General features: G+C 40.6%; 1 protein-coding gene across 15 annotated transcripts in view; it reads left to right on the top strand.

Annotated features, from left to right (window-relative positions):
• The window catches only part of LOC110565770 (microtubule-associated protein 4), a 136,331-nt gene that overhangs the window by 37,445 nt on the left and 76,955 nt on the right, over positions 1 to 21,931 (top strand). For all 15 annotated transcript variants that reach the window (XM_021663531.2, XM_060385219.1, XM_021663540.2 and 12 more), the window contains 2 exons: positions 9,176 to 9,417; positions 20,513 to 20,581. In XM_021663531.2, the coding sequence (XP_021519206.2) occupies positions 9,195 to 9,417; positions 20,513 to 20,581 (292 nt within the window). In that variant the 5' untranslated portion in view covers positions 9,176 to 9,194. Of the gene's footprint in view, positions 1 to 9,175; positions 9,418 to 20,512; positions 20,582 to 21,931 lie in introns of those variants that run through there.

The raw sequence follows: 21,931 nt of genomic DNA, 5'->3' as shown, positions 1-21,931 counted from the left end.
TGATTTATTTTATGTATATGAGTGTTGTTCTATCTGCATTTACATCTGCCAGAAGAGGGGATCAGTTCACACTCTAGATGATTGTGAGCCACCATGTGGTCACCCGGAAGTGAACTCATGGCTCTTAACCACTGAGCCATCTCTCAGCCCCCGACAAAACACTTTTGAGTGAAGCCTATTCTGGGGATTAGGAAGAAAGTGGTCTGGTGGTCTGATAAGATCTTAATTTACATTGCAGGTGAGCAGTGGTCCTTCCAGGAATGTATGTCTAGTACTCACTTAAAATAGGAGTCTAGAGTGAGACATAGTGTCATAGGCCTTTGATCCCAGAACTCTGGAGGCAGAGGTAGGCCCATCTCTATGAGTTTGAGGCTAATCTGGTCTACAGAGGTGAGAAGCTGCTCTGGCCCCCTCCTCCCTAAAATGTTTTTTGTTTTGTTTTGTTTTGTTTTTTTTCCTGTGTGTAGCTCTCCCTGTCTTGGGACTTAGTCTGTAGACTAGGCTGGCCTTGAACTCATGAGGATCCACCTGTCTCTGCCTCCTGAGTACTTAAAGGTTTGTGCCACCATGCCCAGCAAGAAACTGCTCTTTGTTGTGCCTTTTTTTTTTTTTTTTTCCCAATGTGCAGTGGCATTTGTCTGCATGTGTATCTCTGTGAGGGTATCAGATCTTGAAGTTGTAGACAGTTGTGAGCTGCCAGGTGGGTGCTGGGATTTGAACCTGGGTCCTCTGGAAGAACAGTCAGTGCTCTTAACCGCTAAGCCATCTCTCCAGCCCCAAAGCTGCTCTTTTTAATTTATGTGTATACTGTTTTGCCTGAATGCGTCTATGAAGAGGTTATCAGCTCTCCTGTTAATGGAGTTAGAGATGTGTGGGTGCTGGGAATCTAGGTCCTCAGGAAGAGCAACCAGTGCTCCTAACCACCACTCCACCCTGAGGCTGGTTTTAAAGTAGCCTGTCAGCTTGTTCTTAAGCAATCTTGGCTTTCTGTATGCCTGCGATTATAGGTGCTTGCTACTATGTCTAGCTACTTTGTTTTTGTTCTTTTGAGACAAGTTTTGAATCTTATTGTGCAGTACAGCCTGGCCCAAGACTCTGAAGCCTCCCCAGTGCTGGTATTCCTGGCAGGTACCGCCATGTTCCATATTTAGATTCTGTACTTTTAAAGGAATCTTGTTCGAAATTTGTCTAGTGTTCAGAGTGAAGTAAAGATACGATAGTTATAGGAATAATGTTGGAGAATGATGGTGGCGCTGACTAGGCTTCTGTTCTTCCTTCTCTTTTCCTCTATAAGCAAATACAGTAACCAAGGCGGGGGCTGAGAGTGGGGAGAACAGGGGCAGCCACTGGCCATTTGTAAACTAGAGTGGCAGTTTCTCATCAGAGGAATGAGTGTAGTTTTTAGAGGACTTCTTACAATTTGAAAAATTGTCTCAAACCAAGTAAAGTGGCATGCTTGAAGTCCCAGCACTTGGGAAACAGAAGCAGGTGGATCTGTTAGTTCAAGGCCAGCCTGGTCTACGTGTTGAGTTCTAGGGCAGTAGAACTCTATGTCTATGTATGAACTGAGACCCTGTCTCAAAACAAAACAAGTTTCTCAGAGTAATGTCTATTATAATTATATATAATCATTTTAAATTTCTATAGACCTTGACCTAAACAATACTGTTAGGTTAGTAGTCTTGGACTTTTTGAGTTAACAAAAGTAAGCCACTCTAGAAGGTGTTTATGGTCTCATCCTGTCTCATCTTGTGCTATTTACTATTTATGAGCACACCGCTATTAATAGCAAACAGTGAGAGGAGCAGAAGGACCAAGATTCTCTTGCACACTCCATCATCGTGTCACATAGTTTCCTGTTGCCTTAGTTTACCTGTTTTTAAGACCTTGGTAACTAGATGACTTCATCCCAGACATGTGGTCAGAAGGAAAGATCAGATGTCCAGATTGCTGGGCTTGGGGACATGTGTTCTTGGTGCCTGTTATGGGCTTGTTTTCTGACAGTTGCAGGGTCAGGTCTCTGTTGATGTTGGTAGCTAGAGCTGGGGCGGGGGGGGGAGGGGGCTGTCTTCAGCTCCAGTCAGATTTGGTTCAAGAGGTGCTCTGAGTTTTTAGTTCCTTCCTTCCCTCTTAAGAGCTTTTCCCTTACAGTATTCCATATTCCTGAGACTATTTTGCCAAACATGGTGGCTCAAGCCTTTAATTCCCGGACTTAGGGAGGCAGAGGCAAGCTGCACTCTTGAGTTTGAAGTCAGCCTGGTCTACATAGTGAGTTCCATGATAGCCAGGGCTATGTAGAGAAAAACAAACAAAAAATAAAACAACCTTCCTCAAATCCAAAACTAAAACCACCACAGCAAAACAAACAAAAATTAAAATTTATTCCCTTCTTTCATTTCTTCCCTTTAACCCCGTGTTTCCCAACACTTCCTCTCAAATTGACCTATTTTTATTGTTGTTTATATGTATATATACACACATAAATATATAAGTTTAACCTGCTGAGTCTATTTAGTGTTGTTGTGTGTGGTGATTTCAGGGCTGTCCACTCTATACTGGCTAACTATTAAGGGGACTCAGCCTTGGGATTCTTCTTTATGGGGATTTTGTTTTGCCTTTTTTTTTTGAGACAGGGTTTCTCTGTGTAGCCTTAACTATCCTGAACTTTTAGACCAGGTTGGCCTGAGCTCATAGAGATTTGTCTCCCTTTGCCTCCCTGAGTACTTGGATTACAGATGTGTGTCACCCTGCTCGAGGCTAGGGATTATTTTTCTTTTAACACTCATTAGTTGCGTTTGTGGAACCTCTGAGATTTTAACCTGTGTTAGTATGTCTGTTGCTATTGTCTTTGTTCAGGTCTTGTCTAAGCAGTCTAAGGTATCATGGGTACTAATAGACATAATATTTTTATTTTTTTGAGACAGAGTGTCACTGTGTGGCGGTGGCTGTTCTGGAACTCACTTTGCAGATTAGGCTAGTCTGGAACTCATAGATATCACCACATGGGCCATAATCCCAAGAGAAACTCCAGTCTCAAACAAGTGATTAACTCAAGGCCGCAGCATCAAATTAAACCACTGAACCTGCCGGACTCAGTGTTTGGATTCTGTCACTCACTCACACATCCATTTTGAATTGACTTTATTATTTATACAGATAGATGACATATAAATGGCCAGTGAGAATTTGGAAGTAGATTCTTGTCATTCACAAAGATACTTCTTTATTTTTTTTATCTTTGTTTTTGATTTGGATGTTTTAAGACATATCTCAAAATCTGTCTCAGCTTCCTGGGAGCTAAGCTATGATTGCCAGTAATTACCAAGAAGCCTGGCTAATAATAAGTTGGGTTTTTTTGGTTATTGTTGGTGGTGGTTTTTTTTCGGTTTGTTTTTGGTTTTGTTTTTTTGAGACAGGGTTTTTAATGATAAGGTTATCTTTTTTTAGGTTTTGATTTGAAACAATACTGTGTTGTATTGTATCTTTCTTTTAACCCCCAAAGGGTCTCACTATGTAGACTTAGGTTTCCTGGAACTCCTATGCTAACCAGGCTGACCTTGAACTCAACAGATCTCTACCTACTTCTGCCTTCCACGTGCTCTGATTAAAGGCATGCCTGGACCAATGTAGTACTTTTTATTCATAAAACATAAAATAACATTGAGGCATAACTGATTGTTAAATAACTTCATTCTGTATGTGTGAGGTGAAATGTAAATGTTAGTATGATATACTTGGAGAACAAAGTTTGACAGAACCGCTGATCACTTAAGTTGTTATGTATACATATTTTAGAATAAAGAAACTAGAAAACTGATGTACTTTTCATTTACAAAATGAAGTGTGCTTTTAGTAAAGTCATTATTTTCACGTCTAACAATACTATAACATACTTTTTTGAATCATTTTCTACCAGTAGCTATTTTGTGTGCATATTTTGTTGTTATTTTGAAATAGAACTTCTGTATATAGCTCAGGCTGGCCTAGAACTTAGTCTTTCTCTTCCACTTTCCTGAAATTTGGCTGTGAGCTCATCTAACTTAACTTTTACATGCCAGTATAGTTAATTCCTTTTTTGTTTGTTTTGTGTGTTTTTTTTTTTTTTTTTTTAAAGATTTATTTATCATGTATGCTGTGCTCTGACTGCATGTATGCCAGAGAGGGTGCCAGATCCCATTATAGATGGTTGTGAGTCACCATGTGGTTGCTGGGAATTGAACTCAGGACCTTTGAAAGGGCAGCCAGTACTCTTCACCTCTGAGCCATCTCTCCAGCCCTGTTTGTTTGTTTTTTTGAGACAGGGTTTCTCTGTGCTGCCTTGGCTGTCCTGGACTTACTTCGTAGGCCAGGGTGGCCTCTAACTCCAAGACTTGCCTGCCGTTGCCTTCTTGAGTGCTGGGTTACAGCTGTGTACCACCATCTAGTTTAGTTATTCGTAAAACATTTACACAGATGTGGTGGCTCATGCCTGTAACACTGGAGCTTGAGACCTTTGTGCCTTAACTTCCAGTTACTTTGGTTATGGATGTATGCCATCATGCCCTGGATCGTTATAAGAAAAAGTACATAATAGCTCTAAAAGGCTAACTGATAAGAATAGGTTTTATAGATGGAAGAAAGAGAGGATAGCAGATTTGAGGCCAATCAGGGCTACTTAGAAAGACCCTGTCTCAAAACAAAACACACACACACACACACACACACACACACACACACACACACACACAAAGCCAAGGGCTGGGATTGATGGTTCAGTAGGTAAAGAGCTTGCTCTGCAAGCACAGTGACCTTAGGATATATCCCAGTACCTATGTAAAAAGCTAGGCATGGTTGTTCATGGCTGTAACTGCAACATTTGGGGCTAGTGGACGGGTGAATCCTTGGGCTTCACTAGCTGTCAATCTAGACTCTATTTTTTTTTTAAAGATTTATTTATTATTATTTATACAATGTAGTACTTTGTATACATTATTTATACAATGTAGTACAGAATACAGTGTTCTGCCTGCGTGTACACCTGCATGCTAGAAAAGAGCACCAGACCTCATTATAGATGGTTGTGAGCCACCGTGTGGGTGCTGGGAATTGAACTCAGGACCTCTAGAAGAACAGCTAATGCTCTTAACCACTGAGCCATCTCTCCAGCCCTCTGGACTCTATTTTAAGCAAACTTTTTTTTTTTTTTGATGCATGTATGTCTGTAAGAGGGTGTCGGATCCCTGGAACAAGTTACAGACAGCTGTAAGCTGCCATGTGGGTCCTGAGAATTGAACCCAGGTCCCCTGGAAGAACAGCTAGTGCTATTAACCACTGAGCCATCTCTCCAGACCTAAGCAAACAGATTTGTTTTTGTTTTGTTTTGTTTGTTTGTTTGTTTAGAGACAGAAATTCTCTGGGTAGCCTTGGCTGTCCTGGACTCACTTTGTAAGCCAGGGTGGTCTCGAACTCACAGAGAACTCTCTGCTTCTGCCTCCCAGAGTGCTGGGATTACAGGTTTTCTAAAGCCAGCTAAGCAAACAGTTTTAAGGCAGGGAACAGTAGAGGAAGTGTCTTCTGATCTACACGTGCACAAAGGCTGTACACCCCCACCCACAGACAGAGAGGCAACCCTCTTAAATTTATTTTATATGTATGAGTGTTTTATTTGCCTGTATGTGTATGGTGTGTATGCCTGACCTGCAGAGGTCAGAAGAGGTTGTCAGATACACCTTTTGGAACTGGAGGTATAGATGATTGTAAGCCATTATATGGGTGCTGCAGAACCCCAGGCTTCATGAGAGCAGCTCATGTTCTTAACAGCTAGGCCATATCTCTAGCCCCCTAAAACAGTTTTTTTTGGGGGGTAGGAGAGAGATTTTATTCACAGGTCTATATAAATTTACTATTTAAGCCAGGCATCATGGCTCACACTTGGAATCCCAGCCTTTAGGAAGCTGATGCAGGAGGATTGCTGTGACCTTTCAGGGTAGCCTGAGCTGTGTGAGACCATGTCTCTGTCCCTCAATAAAATAAATACTAAATTAATTTTTCTTGCTATTTTTTCTTACATGTGTAAAAATATGTAATTAAAAGTTTTTCCAGTTCATATATAGACAAACCTTCTTCAGCATTACCCATGCTGATAAAAATGTTTGCTTCTTTTGTCTAAGAATTTAACTGATAAGTTAGTTGGTAGTTTCTGTTTATTTTAAAATTTTTTTTTTTTTCCAAGACAGGGCTTCTCTGTATAACAAACCCTGGCTGTCCTGGAACTTTGTAGACCAGGCTGGCCTCAAACTCATAAAGATCTACCTCCCTTTGCCTCCCAAGTACTGGGATTAAAGGCCTGGCTAGTGTAAACTTTTAAGACGGAGTGAATTTGATTAGAGTTACTTAGAGGAGCTTGCATGGAAGGCTAATTTTATGGGAGCATGGGTGATTACCAGGGGCTACACCACTGGAAAGAATCTCTTCCCCCCGGGAGCCATCAACAGTGTAGAGCCTGTAGGAGTAATGTGACCTCATGAGTGTTGGTAGGTTCAATCCTGTGCAAGTCTTCTGCAGGAAATTGCAGTGGGGGGCGGGGGGGAAGTGAGGGGATGGCAAGAGAGAAGAGCCAAAGAGAGGAGAGAAAGGGGATAAGAGGAGAGGGAGAGAGAATAACAGCCAATAGCCATGTCATGCCTGGAAGACAGCACTTTCACAACACTTTGTCTTCTTCTACAGCTCTTTCATTCTTTCTACCCACTTCCTTGATGTTCCCCGAGCCTTGGTGGGGTGATACAGATAGCCTATTTAGGACTAAGCATTCAGCAGTCACTTACTCCTAGCAGTAAGTATGAGGCTCTGCAGTAATGGCTAACCACTGGAAGAAGAAGCTTCTCTGACCAAATATTTAGAAGGCAATTTGACAGGTGCACCTTGTCTGTCTTCCTGCCTGCCTTCCTTTCTGTCTGTCTATTTATTTATGGTTTTTCTTTCTGGTTGTTGAATGTTATTTTATGTGCATTAGTCCTGGAATTGGGGTTACAATCAGTTGTGAACTGCCATGTGGGTGCTGGGAATTGAACCTGGGTCCATTTGGAAGAGCAGACAGTGCTCTTAACCACTGAGCCATTTCTCCAGCCCCTATTTATGGTTTTTCGAGACAAGGTTTCTCTGTGTAGCCTTGGCTGTCTTGGCCTCGCTTTGTAGACCAGGCTGGCCTCGAACTCACAGAGATCTTCCTGCCTCTGTCTCCCAGAGTACTGCAATTGCAGGTGTGTGCAACGGCGCCCAGCTCATGTCTATTTTTTTTTTTTTAAACAATAGCATTACCTTCCCCACTAAGGTCTATGAGCTCTTCTGTCTTAGGCCTTTGACCAGGTTTACAGTGCCAGCTATGAATTTTCTCCTGTGGAATGGACCATAGACTATAACAGTTCTGATTCTGTTGCATTGCCTGGTAGGTGGGTAGTTTAGCGCAGAGGGAGTCCATATCTGAATAAGACTGATGGTAATAATTCTCCCCATCAGCCAGCATAGTATATTTTTTTGGAACTGTGAAATCTAGCTAGGAGGGAAGAAACTTGTGGCTTAGTTACAGCTTGATTTCCACCTCCGATCTCTAAACACCTGATATGTCTGGCCATCAAAGTGTGGTGTCTTCAGTAGTGGGTATCTTGTTTTGATGGTCACCCAACTTTCATGGCAATAGCCTGTATCTGGAGCTACAGGGTCTTACTAGCCCATATCTCCTAGAGAAGAAGGCTAACCCCAGAACTAGGATTTTCATTCAATAATACAGTAATATGGCTTCTGGGAATGGTTTTATCCACCCACAGGATACTTCTACTCAAAACATTGACTTATTATCAAATCATTTTGTTTTAAAATTTTAATTAGTGTATGTCTGATGCATAGGTGAGATTGTATGTGTGCATGTCATACATGTAGAGATCAAAGGACAGCTTTGTTAGAAGTTGGTTCTCTCCACCTTCACATAGGAATCTGGGGCTCAAACTCAGGTTGTCAGGCTTCATGGCAAGAGCATTATCCCTTGAGCCATCTTGGTTTCATGTTAGCATAGTAGTGCTGAGTGTTGTCATTGGTAACTTAGCTATCGACAAGATAATGAAGAGGCAGTACTTGGCTCCAAGATAAGGTTTTGTAACTTAGTCTTATGATAAGATGATTTTATTTGCTCCATAATATGTAGGCTTTTTCATAGAAATATTTTAATCTGCTCTTGTATATTCTTTTAAAAACTATTCTGTGACCTGATGTAGAAATGAAGATATAAGGGGTAATAGAAAAGATATTATGAGAGTTTTAAAAGGCCTGATATAAGGGATGGAGAGATGGCTCAGTAGTTAAGAGCACTGTGGGAGGGGAGGAGGACCTCCCCTATCAGTGGACTAGGGAAGGGGCATTGGAAGAGAGGGAGGGAGGGCGGGATTAGGAAGGGAACAAAGGAGCGGGCTACAGCTGGGATACAAAGTGAATTAAGTTGTAATAAAATCACCATGTCCTCTTCCAGAGGACTTGAGTGAGGTTAGGTTCTTAGCATTCACATTTGTAACTCACATCTAACACCCTTCTCTGGCCATCACAGGCAACAGGCATGTATAGACTGCATATAACATACATACAGACAAAATACTTACACACATAAAATAAAAATAAATCTTTTCCTAAAAGACCTGATTTGGATGTTGCTGGCTATAACTTTGAAAAAAAATTGGGGGTGGGGGCAAGAGGGGGAAGGGCCGTAGTTTCGAGACAAAGTTTTGAGACAAGGTTTCTCTGTGTAGACCTGGTTGTCCTGTAACTTTCTATAGACTAAGCCTGACCTTGAACTCAGATTGGCCTACCTCTGCCTCCTGAGTGGAGATTAAAGGTGTGTGCCCCCACTGCCTGGTTTGTGCTTTGTTTTCTATATTAATAAAAAGAAGCTGGGTTTGACTGGACATTCTTGTAATCCCAGTATTTTGCAGGCGAGGCAGAAGATTTATTGTGAATTAGACTAGCTTGAGCAGGACCCTGCCTCAAAGTTAACAAAATAGCCTTGTAGAGAGACGAGGACAATGTCAGCAACAGTGGCTCCCCTGGATGAGCTTTAGACTCTAGTTCTTGTGCAAACAGCTGAGAGGCTCTAGAAATATTTTTCATGTTTCATTTGCAGTGTTTATAAGAAACTTTTCTTTGCCTCTAACAGGCAGTTTCAGTGGTGCAGAATGGCGGACCTCAGTCTTGTGGATGCATTGACAGAGCCACCTCCAGAGATTGAGGGAGAGATAAAGCGAGACTTTATTGCCACACTGGAGGCAGAGCCCTATGATGATATTGTGGGAGAAACTGTGGAGAAAACTGAGTATATTCCTCTCCTGGATGGTGACGATAAAACTGGGAACTCAGAGTCCAAGAAGAAACCATGCTCAGACACTAGCCAGACTGAAGGTAAGTGTTTAAGCTAAAAAGCATGTTTATGTGTAGAGTGCAGACCGGCGTCATGACCACTGAGCTTTTGATGTAGGCTAGCTAAGTTTCTATCAGAAATCAAGGATGGCCAGGCAGTGGTGGTGCCGCATGCCCCTAGTCCCAGCACTGATGGCAGAGGTAGGGGATTTCTGAGGGCCAGCCTGGTCTACAGAGTGAGCTCCAAGGCAATCATGGCTACACAGAGAAACCTTATCTTGGAACAAACAAAAAAACAAAGAAGAGAAATGAAGGAGGACAGACACATTGCTCTTTGGTCAGATTAGTGCTGATAAAGCTGGAGAAGACGTAATCCCAGTGTCTTCTGTAATGTTTCATCTACTGTCTAGTTGGTGTCATAACTTCCTCTGTTAAAATTTCTGCTGTTTCTTTTATTTGAACTTAGCTTTGCGAAGTTAAATACATTAAATTTGTGCTTATATTCCAGTTTATGTTAGAATAAGATTATTGGGGTGTTCTGGAGTAAAACACAGTTAAAGCCTTTGAAAATTTAAAGTTTTCTTTTTCTTTTCTTTTTTTTTATTTTTAAATTAGCTTTGTTGATACTTGACTGTGGATTTTTTTGTCTATGTTTAAGAGAGGTATTGATCTGTAGTTGTCTAGTCATTTGTATGTATATCTGGTTGGTTGTTTGGGATTTGAAACAGAGTCTCATTCTGTAACCAAGCTGCCCTGAAACTCATTGTTTATCCCATTTTGGCCTCCCTTGCCAGCACTGGAATTACAAGCTCAGCACCACTTTTTTATGGAGCCGGCATTGTGAGTCAACATGCTACTTTTTTTTTTTTTGTTTTTTGTTTTTTTGGTTTGGTTTTAGAATTGAAATCATGCAGACTTCAAAATGAATTGTCTGCCATTGAAGGTTGAGGTATACTTGAGCTGTTGTCTGAAAATGAAATGAAACAAAATAAAAGCATAACATAATAGATCAGCAAACAAAACATGAGTTGGGGAGGTGTTCCATTCACATCCATCTTCTAGAATCGTTATATAAAATTGTTATTTTTTTATTGTTTGATTGAATTTATCATTGATCCTATCTGTGCCTAGTTTGTGTCTAGGGATTAAATTTCTTCATGAGATAATAGAGGAATGAGGGTGTAGCTTAGTTTACAGTATATGAAGCTCTGGGTTGGGTTTGAACCCCATATAACTACCATGGTTGTGCACATACCTGTTGTCTTAGCACGTAGGAGGTGAAGACGGGCTCAGAACTTAAGGGTTTGAAGCTTTTGCTTCAATTGTCAGTTTCTGAGACTGAGCTACATGTGACTATTGGGGGAAGGGAGGAGGAGGATGAAATCGTCCTTAGTATTTAGTAAATAGTGTTTAGGTCATGTTTCTCCTTATTTGAGGTGGTGTGTGTGTTCTCTGCATGCGGAGGCCAGGGAACTATGTTGGCTGGCGTGGTTTCTTGAGCACCCTTCTGCATGCCGTGCAGAAGGCAAAGGATAACTTACAGGGGCCAGTTTGTTTCTTTTTACTTTGTGGATCCTAGAGATTGAACTCAGGTCATCATGTTTGGTGGCAAGTGTCTTTTCCACTTAGCTATCTTCCTGGGCCAGTTTTTATTTTTTTGTTTTAGTTTTTGAGACTGGGTCTTTCATTGGCTTAAAACTCACCAAATATGCAAGACTGCTAAGCTCTAGAAATTTGCCTATTCTTTCCTTCCTTCCTTCCTTCCTTCCTTCCTTCCTTCCTTCCTCCCTCCCTCCCTCCCTCCCTCCCTCCCTCCCTCCCTCCCTCCCTCCCTCCTTCCCAGCACTGGGATTAAAAGCTCAAACCACTATACCTGCTATTTTATTTTGGCTCTGGATGTCAAACTCTGGTCCTTGGTGTCAAATCAAGCATTTTACCACCTGAGATGTTTCTCAGCTCTCTTTTTTTGTGTTGTTGAAGTGGGAGTGACTTTCTATAACTTGCTGCCTTTGTGTATACTTTATGGGGGAGACATATACCCCATCAGGTGAAAGAATTGAGAGTATAGGATTTTATATTCACAGAAGGATTTCTTAATGGAAAATAGTTCACAATGGTCCTTTGACTGACTCACATGAAAATAAAGGATATTCAGTAGGAAGGAAGGAAATGTTAAGGGCTAACTATTGTAGTAGCTAATGGTAGCTAAGAATTCCTTCTCCCACCCCAATAACTGATGGCCATCAGAGTTTGCTTGAAGAAGCTTGCTTTTTTTCCTTTTCTGTTTTCTTAGACCTGTTTGATGCTTTCACAGTCTAAGAGCTGATCTGGATGGGTAAGGACAAGGACAGGGAAGTAGTGGAAATAGGTTTTCTTGTTGTGTTTCATGTTTTTTTTTTTTTTGCAGAGTGTGGGGGTTGTTGAGAAGATAGGGTGTCTACATATATATATATATATATATATTTTGAGGAGTCTGTGCCACAACACCTGGCTGTACCTCATGTCGTGTGATTTGATGAGGATAATATTAACTTGTCTCCAGAAAAGAAAGGTTTTTAGAACCACTCCCAAATTTTTCAGTAGTGAGGATTGAATCACAGCTTCAGACTGGTCTTGAGTTTGTTTGTAAAATCTTACAATTTTTTGTTTGTGTTTATGCATGTAATATGGCATGCATGTAGGGAGTCAGAGGGCAGCGTGTGGGAGTCAGGGCTTCCCCTGAAATATTGAGCTCGGGTTGTCTTGCTTAGTGGCAAGCATCTTTACCCTCTGAGCTATTTGGCCAGCCCTTATTTTATAATTTTTCTAAGTTTAAGTTTATTTGTGTCTGATTTTTGTAAAATATCATTTTTTTTTCAAATTGATAGTTTTTTTGATAGTGTTTTTCCTGGAGAACATTTTGAGATGAGTTTTTATTTTATTTTCTTAAATGGAGAGATAAGGCTTAGTGGTTAAGAATACTGGCTGCTTTTCTAGAGGACCTAATTTCCAATTCCCAGCACTCACATGTTCCACAACTATATGTAATTCCAGTTTTAGGGTATTCAATATCCTTTTATGTCCCCTACATGTAGTGCTTAAACATACATGCGGACAAAACACCCACACATGTAAAATAATAATAATAATAGAGCTAGATTTAAAAATGAGAATCGATATATCTAAGTTTTAAAAAAGGTTTATTTTACTCTGTGTGTGTGTGTGTGTGTGTGTGTGTAGGTTTTATCTGCTTGGGTATGTGTGCATACCACATACATGCCTATTGAGTCTTACAGGAGGCCTGGGGTTGCAGATGTTTGTGAGCCATAAATAGGGAGTTGAGCTGGGTTCTTTGCAAGAGCAACAAGTGCTCTTAACCTTTGAGCTATTTCTCCAGTTCCACCAATATAGTTTTTAAAATAATATTTAGTTTTTATATGTATTGAGTGTTTTGCCTGCCAGTGTGTAAGTGTACTATGTGTATGCCTGATGCCTGTAGAAGCCAGAAGAGGGTGACAGATCCCACTGGAACTGGAATTAAGGATGGTTGTAAGATCCTGTGTGGGCACCTGGAACCTGGGTCTTTTGCAAAAGCAGCAAGTGTTCTTAAGCACTTAGTCATCTCTTAGCCCCAAGAACCAATATGGTTTAAGAAAAAGAGTTATAGCTGGGTGTGGTGGTGCACGCCTTTAGTTCCAGCGTCTGGGAGGTAGAGGCAGATGGATCTCTGTGAGTTCAAGACCAGCGTGATCTACAGAGCTAGTTCCAGGACAACACAAAGAACCCCTGTATGGGGATGGGGAGGAAAAAGAAAAAGAGAAGGATTTATTTTATTTTTATTTATGTTTATGCGTTTTTTTGAATTATGCTGTGTGTGTGTGGGGGTACTCATGGAGGCCAGAAGAAGGTGCTGGATCCCCTGGAGTTACAGGCAGTTGTAAAATCCCCTACATGGCTACTGAGAGCTGAATTTGGGTTCTCTGATAGAATACTAAGTCCTCTTAACTACCGAGCTATCTCTTTAACTCTGAATAAGTTCTTTGAAGCAGTTTTTCAGACATTCTGGTAGAGTTCTAACGACTTGTTTTTTTATAGGTTACTTTTGGTCTTTGAGAGCATGGTCTTAAGATGTAGCCTATGCTACCCTGGAACTTTAATCCTCCTGATTCTACTTTCTCAGTGTTGGGATTGTAAGCTTGTGCCTGGTGTACTTCATTATTCCTGTGTTTTACATACATCTCACTTTTTGATGTGCTCAGACTTGAGTTACACACTTAAATTGTTTTGGTTTTTGAGCAGGCTTAGTAGACTCTCAGTTTGATTCTTGACTTAGGCCAGTCAAGGGAAGTTTAAACCATTGTGCCATATCTAGATCTAGAAGGAGCAGTTGAATGAGCTGCATATAATAGAATTCTTTGGACAATGGTTGTTTTATTTCTTTTAATTCTTAAATGATCACCTTAATTTCCTTCAATTGAAAATTGACAACACGGTATGACTTACCACTCCATACCTATGAGATCCTAGTTCATAGGAGATAGATAAGGAAGTCCAGGTGGTTACATAGGGGGTTCAAGGCCAACCTGGACTACAAGAAACCTCATCTCAAAACACAAAATAAATAAAAATAGTTGAAACGAGGATGGAAAGTTGCTTTTTAAAAAAATATTTTATTTTATGTGCATTAGTGTGAAGGTGTCAGGTCCCTTGGAATTTGTGTATAGACAGTTGTGAGCTGCCATGTGGGTGCTGGAAATTGAACCCAGGTTCTTTGGAAGAGCAAACAGTGCTCTTAACCACTGAGTCATCTCTCCAGCCCAGAAAGTTGCTTTTTTTTTTTTTTTTTTTTTTTTTTCCTGAGTACAATTCTTGTAACAAACAGGATGGCAGCAATCTTTAAGAATCGTTTTCTGTTAAAGTGAGGATGCATTTCAGCAGTGGCTTGTTGTGGCTTACTGCTCTTCTCTGTTTACGCCTGCTTATGCCTAGACTGCCCCGTGCCTGGGGGTTCACTGTGAGCACTGTGCCTGGCACCCGTCTTTGAAGTAGCAGTGACAAAGTGCTGCATGCTAGTGAGCGTCTCGCACACTGACGTTTGTGGGCAGGCCACTTAGACTTCTCTGTGTTCTGTCTGTAAGATTGCGGTTAACAGTCTCTACTGAGCTCTCGAGTTCTTTGAGGCCAGTGTTTTTGTAAAATATAAAGTTAGGTGGTAGTGCATGCCTTTTATCCTAGTTTGGGAGGCAGAGGCAGGTGGATCTCTGAGTTCTAGGCCAGCCTAGCCTGGTCTAATATAGTAGGCTATATAAGGCAGCCTAAGCTACACAGAGGGATTACTCTGAAACAGTGCTCCTCAAGGGCTGCCTTTGAACCAACAATTTCAGATCATGCCGAGCTTGTGCAGAGTGCAGTGTGAGACCCTCAGGGGCTGTGGTCGGGCAGTTTCCTAACAGATCCTCCTAGATTAGACAGTGTAAGTTAGTCTGGAAAGGATGGTTCCTAGACTGCAAAGGAGTTTGTTCATGTGGCACGGCCTTAATGAAACAGTGCAGTCTGCCAAATTTGCCACAAGAGGGTGATGTTGGCAAGAGTCTGACATTGTAGAATTGCATACTCTTGTGTTGAGCCTGTGTTGAATCTTCCCAGCCTAAAGCTTATTCATGACTCTTCCTCACAGTACACCTGCCTCTCAGCTTTTTACCCCTTTTCTTCTCAAGACTTCTGCGGGAGTCTGAAAACTGGTAGGGAGAGGGATTTTGTTTTTTAAAGGCAACTTTTGGATATCTTTATTGCTCTAAGAATATGGTTGATTTTTTGTGGGCATCATGGTACTCACCTCTAATCTCAGCACAGGGAGGCAGAGGCAGGTGGATCTCTGTGAGTTCAAGGTCAGCCTGGTCTATAGAGTGTTCTAGGATAGCCAAGGCTACACAGAGAACTCATATTGTCTGAGAGTTTATTTCCTTAAATGAAAATTCTCTGTGGAATTCAGTGAGAAGGCAGTACTTTTGTTGTTATTGTTTTATTTTGATTTTTGAGACAGGTTTTTCTGTATAGCCTTGGCTGTCCTGGAACTCACAGAGATCCACCTGCCTCTGCCTCCTGAGTGCCACCTGGCCAGTATAACATCTTGAGTGAGGATTTCCCCGGTGCTGTACTGTGCTTACTATATCTCAATTTTTCAATTTTTTTTTCTTATTTTGGAGTCCTAGGTGAGTGTTTTGTTTTTATTTTTTTCTTGCAGGTGGGACAATGTTTTTATTCTTCTAGACTGAAGTTCTTGTTTATTGTGTGCACGGTAGAGTCACTCATTCCTGTTTAATCTGTTTTCTTTTAATTCAGTAAATGCTTTCTGTGCTATCTCTTACAAATATGGTACTGCCACTTATAAACAGATTTAAATTTATTATATTTTTAAAGATTTATTTTTATTGTATGTATATGAGGGTTCTGTGTCCCATGTGCATTGATACTTGAGGAAATTATTTAGAGTCTGAAATCTGGCAGGGAGAGGGATTTTTTTTTTTTCTTAAGGATAAGAAACTTTGGATATCTTTATTTTTCTAAGAATATGAATAATTTTTAGCTGGGTATCATGGTATTCAAAACAAAACAAAAAAAGATTCTATACTGCTTTCTCACTGAATTCCACAGAGGATTTTCATTTAATTATATGAAAAGGATTTTGGATCCTCTAGAGCCCTTTAATCAAGATTTTTGTTGTTCTTATTTTATTTGTTTTGAGGTAGGGTTTCTATGTTGGTAGCCCTGGCTGTCCTGGAACTCTGTAGACCAGGCTGGCCTTGAATTCACAGAAATCCACTTGCCTCTGCCTCCCAGTTGCTGGGATTAAAGGCATGTATCATTATCCCTGTTTCTTAATCAAAATTTGTATCTAATGCAAAGTTAAATCAGTTAAAGTGTTCTTACAAGGTTACTATACAAGTTATTGGCTGATGAGCAGTTACAATTGATATGTAAATTTTCCCTCTCAAGTAACACAGGCTGGCCTGGAACCCGCTATGTAACTGGAAGGTGGCCTTAACCCATGATCCTTCTGCCTCTATACACCAAGTGCTGAGGTTATAGACATGTTTGCCTTGAACATAGTTGTGAGCCTCCTGTGTGGTGCTGGGAACTGAACTCTGGTCCACTGGGAGATCAGTATGCTCTACTTCTCCAGTCCCAAGGCTATCTTTCTTTGCAGCTTCTAAATTCTTTATTACTTTCTTTTTAGTTAGTATCTTATTGCTTAGATGAAGCTGACCTTGAATCCTCTGCCCTCTTTCCTTAACCTTTCAAGTGTGGAGATGCCATTAGATATGTACCACCACATCCAGCTCTGCAGCTTTGTTTGTTTGTTTGATGTTCAGAGGCAGGGTTTCTCTGTGGCTGTCCTGGAACTGGCTTTGTAGACTATGCTGGCCTCAACTCACAGAAATCCACCTGTCTCTGCCTCCTGAGTGCTGGCATCAAAGGCATGTGCCACCACCATCCTAGCCTTTTTTTTTTTTTTTTAAAGATTTGTTATTTTTATGTGTATGAGTGTTGCCTGCACATGTTTAGGTACCAGGTATATGCCTGGCACCTTTGGAGACCAGTAGAAGGCGTTAGACCAATGAAGCATTTCTTCATCCTTTTCCTTCTGATAATTTGAGAAGGGAAAAGAGGAAGGAAGAAATGGAAGAAGGATGAGAATATATATTTACATAATGCTTATTTTGCCATATTAACATTTTTTTTCTTACCCTCTTCCCCTCTCCACCCATATGTCCTGGCTTCTCAGTGGTATTTTATTCGACAGTGAATCTTTTCATGGACATTTGTTATTCTTAAATGATGTCACAGCAGTCTGTTTATATTCATTTTATGTTCTTTTATTTTCTTTCATGAATTAAATACTGATAATGAGTTATTGAGTGTGTATTTCTCAATTGATAAATTGTCTGGCTATACAGAAGGTGTGTTTCAATCATTTAAATGAAAATTTCTATTTTCCTACCCTTCAGCCATACCAGCTATTACCAGGTTATAGTTTTACCACTTTTTGCTTGTTTGTTTGTTTTTCGAGACAGGGTTTCACTGTGTAGCCTTGGTTGTCCTGCACTAGCTTTGTAGACTGGGTGGTCTTGAATTCACAGAGATCCGCCTCCCTCTGCCTCCCAGAGGGCTAGATTAAAGGCTTGCCCCACCACGCCTGGAAAGTTTCATCACTTTTATGGCTAATTTTATGATAGAAATTTTGTAAAATTTCCATTTTCTTATAAATTTACATTTTAAAACAAGACAGATTTTAAAAAAATATGTACTCTTCCTCAAGTTAGGGATGATGAATCTTCAGTGCTGATTGTTTGAGGAGAGGGACTTTATGCCAAGTGTGGGGTGGAACATATCTGGCATTGCTTTGGATAAGGACAGTACATTATGTGAAGATGAGCAGGGTACACGTTATGTATGCATATTTAATGGAAACTTGTTTCTTCACCCTTTTATATCTCTTTTCCAATTAGTACTATGATATACCTTGCTTCTCTTTGCTGACAGAGCAGTCTTTTCAGTTAAATGTTGTTAAGGGTTTCTGCTCTCGATGCAGGGGTGACTGAGTTTGTTACCTTCCAAAGGAAAAGCCTGCATTTGTATATTAGTAGTGTAGCTTCTGGATTTGTGTATTTTAAAAGTATCTGTGGCCGGTCTGGTCTACAAAGTGAGTCTAGGACAGCCAATGTCTAGACAAAACCCTGTCTCAAAACAAAACAAAGTATCTGTGAAAAATACCTGAGTATTTTTTTTTTTTAATTGGTTTTATGAAACAGGGTTTCTCTATGTAGCCATGGCTTTCCTGGACTCACTTTGTAGACCAGCCTGGTCTGGAACTAACTCATGGAGATCCATCTGCTTCTGCCTTCCTGAGTGCTGGGATTACAGGTATGCATGCCCCACTATGCCTGGCTGTGTCATTTTCTTGAAATAAAACGTTTCAGAGGTTGAAATATGTCTCTCTGTAAGAAAGAATTTCTTTACAGCCAGGTGCAGTGGTGCATGTGTATAGTCCCAACACTCAGGGAGGCAGATCTCTGAGTTTCAGGCTAACCTGGTCTACAGGGTGAGTCCAGGACAACCAGGGACACACAGAGAAACTCTGTCTCAAAAAATCAAAAGGTAAAAATAAAAAATTCTTTACTATGTATTTTGCCTGAATCCTTTCACAAACCCTTTCAAGCAGAGGCAGAGAAATCCCTGAAAGGGAATGATCTTAGCTTGGTATGGTCTAAGCAGTTACCAGTCCCACCGTTTAGAGTAAAATACACCCAGAAGGTAACACCATTCGAAAAGACTATCTTGGACTGGAAACTTTGGTCAACAGGCAAACTTATGCAGATTGCTGAAGTGCTAATTGTAGTCAGCTTTTCAGAAAATGTACATCCCCAAATTGATTTTTCTGTTAAGTGAAGTTGTAAATAAGGTCTCATCAAGACCGTGTATCTATGCACATGTGCACACCCACACCCACACCCTCTTAATCTGTGGAAGCCAAGGAAAATGTTGAGTGCCTCCTTTCAGCCCTCTTTTCCCTTTCCTTTCCTTCTCCTTGGCCGATCTCTCACTGAACCTGGAGCTTGCTGATCTGGCTAGTCTAGGTTGATCAGCAAACTCCAGCTTCCCTCTTTTTTCTGCCTCCCAAGCACTGATGTTACAGGTGCTGCCATGCCTTGCTTGTTTATCTGTTTTCTCATTGTTGTTGTTGTTGTTGTTGCCAGGGCTACTGAATGGGCTAAAGGCCAGCTTGGGAAACAAGCAAGTGCCTGCTCAAAAAAAATCAATTTGCTACCAAGCTTATGTAACCTCAGGAAACGAAGAGAATAGAACCAGAGTTGGAGTAAAATGCTTATCTTTTAAAAGCAAAACACTGAAGTGCAAAGCTCTGGGTTTGATGCACACAAGCATGCACACATGCATCCTGAAACAAAACAAAACCCACAACTACCAGAATAGAAAGCACAGAAAAAGACTAACACAAAACGTCAACTGATTTTCTACAAGTTGCACATTTGCATCAGGAATTCAATAGGGCAAATAATGCTGAAGAGTTAGGTATCCATTTCCAAAAACAAAAAACTATGACCTATTTTTAATTTTACTTATTTTCAAAGGCAGGGTCTTATGTAGCTCAGGCTGGTCTCAAACTTACTTTTTATATAGTTGAGGAAGATCATGAGCTTAATAATTTTCTTGCATCATACCCTGAGTATACCACTATACCCAGTTTTATACAGTCTTCAGAGATTACACGCACACACACAGACACACCCTCTGTATATAAACAAGATTGAGGCTAAATTGAGCTATAGGAGACCCTGTCTTGAAACATAACAGAGGACTCCTAGTCTTTTTGTCCAGGAGCGGTGATAGTCTTCTGGAATGCCTATCGGAGGAATATCCTAAGTTCTTGGATCATTTCAGTTGAAGTGTGCTTATTTACCCTGAGATGCTTTGTGGATTTTTTTTTTTTTGTATAGAATTTGTTAGTAATCTTTGACAATTTATAGGGCAGAAACACTTAGCTGGGGTGGTGGTGCTGTACACCTTTAATCCTAGCACTTGGTAGGCTGAGGCAGGTAGATCTCTTTGAGTTCCAGGCCATTCTGGTCTGTAGAGTGAGTTCCAGGAAAGCCAGAGATCTACAGAGAAAAACCTTGTCTCACCCTCCAGCAAACAAACAAACAAACAACCACTTATGCCTTCCTTAGGGCAAAGAGATGTCTCTGTGGCTAAAAGTTGTTTTTGCTCTAGAAGTAGCCCTTGGTTTGCTTCCCAGAATTCACACATGGTGGCTTTACAAGCATCCATCATAACTCCAGCTCCAGGAGTTCCATCTCCCTTGTCTGAACTCTTTGGGCATGAGACACATACACATATATACAGGTAAAACTGTTAAGCACATAAAATAAATAAATCTGAAAAAGAAAGGCCTTTCTTGTGATAGTAATGAAGGTGTGAGTGGGACAGGAATTAATGTGCTTGCTTTTATTGAAGATTGACAGTTGTGGATGGTTTTGATGTGCTTTGTAGTATAACAGAATTTCCATAGTCAGTGATTTCTTTTTTTAATTTTTTTCTTTGTGCTACAATTAGTAATTATTCTTTGTAATTGTTGCAGGTATTCCATCGTCTAAACCAACACTTCTAGCCAATGGTGATCATGGAATGGAGGGGACTAACACTGCAGGTAAGTGGTTTCTGGGCTTCCTCAAAGATGAAAGTTTCCATAGCAAACATCATAGCAAGCGTCTGTGAGTATTATTAACAGAAGTGTATAAGTCACTTCTGAGAACATTGCTGTTCTTGTGGGATGTTTTTAAATACAGGCATCTCTCAACAATAGAGAGAAAAACAAGTTTGTTTTCATAGTCCTTGAAAGTTTGTTGCAAGTGAACCACGTAGGAATTGGATCAATCTTAAAAGGACTCTCGTAGATGCCCAAAGCCAATGCCTTGCCATGTGAGAGGCCTTTCTTTGCCCTCTGCCCCTGATAGGCAGGTCTCTCACCTGGGTGTGCTCTGTTCTTAGTTTCCTCTTCAAAAGTTGGTATCAGGAGGCACACAGCTGTAAGTTAAAGTGCTTTGCTTTGTGTTTTGTCTTCAATTTTTTTTCTCCCTTAATCTTTTCCCTTAACTGTTGCTTTTGAGAATTGATTCTAACTTTAACTTCTAGTCCAGAGTAGGGCTTTGATAGTCTTTTAGCACTGAGTTCCTTTAGGGTTTTACCTCATAACCATCATGAATTCCCTCACCCTCAGTGTGTTTATAGTGAGCAAAATTGCCAGAGCCATAGTAGGAGTTTGCCCACATGGGATGTGCTGTATTATGTAAAACTTTTCTTAGGTATCCTGGGTGAGAGTCCTGCATTATATTTTTGTAAATAACTGTACGTAATTTGTAGTTGTGATCAGGCTGATTATGTTAACCCAAAGGAGTTTGGCTTTTAGAACTCAAGTAGAGTACAGTGTTCTTTGCATCAGAAAATTCTCAACCCTGGGGTGCAGCATTTTATTCACATCAGTACATTGCAGGCAAGCACAAGATGTACTTTTTTTGTTTCAATTTTTGTATACTTAAGCCATGAAAAGCCTTCCTTCTAACCACTGTAGAGTTGTAGTTCTAACTCTTTTTTTTATTAGCCTTTTATTAGCAATAGCAGTTTTCTTAAAATGTACTCTTTTTATTCTTTAAATTTGTTATATGCATGTGCTTGCATGAGTGTGTGTGCAGGAGTCTGAGAAAGCCAGAAGAATGTATTGGATTTCTTGGAACTGGAGTTACAGGCAGTTGTGAGCCACCATGTTGGTGCTGGGAATTGAACCTGGGTCCCATGGAAGAGCAGCAAGGGCTCTTAACTACTTGCTGACCCATTTTTCCAGCCCCAACCCTTTATTTATTAGGAAATGTTGTAGAATAAACTTAGTGGCTTAGGCCTATACTCCCAGTACTTGGGAGTCAGGGACACAAGTGGGAGGCCCAAGTTTGGGGCCTTCACCATAGAATGAATTCAGTGTAGGCCTGCCTGGGTAATTTATTAA

Source organism: Meriones unguiculatus, chromosome 6 (genome assembly GCF_030254825.1).
Source record: "Meriones unguiculatus strain TT.TT164.6M chromosome 6, Bangor_MerUng_6.1, whole genome shotgun sequence".
Classification (NCBI taxonomy): domain Eukaryota; kingdom Metazoa; phylum Chordata; class Mammalia; order Rodentia; family Muridae; genus Meriones; species Meriones unguiculatus.
Note: the sequence above shows the minus strand (reverse complement) of the source record. Positions and strands in the feature narration are given on the sequence as shown.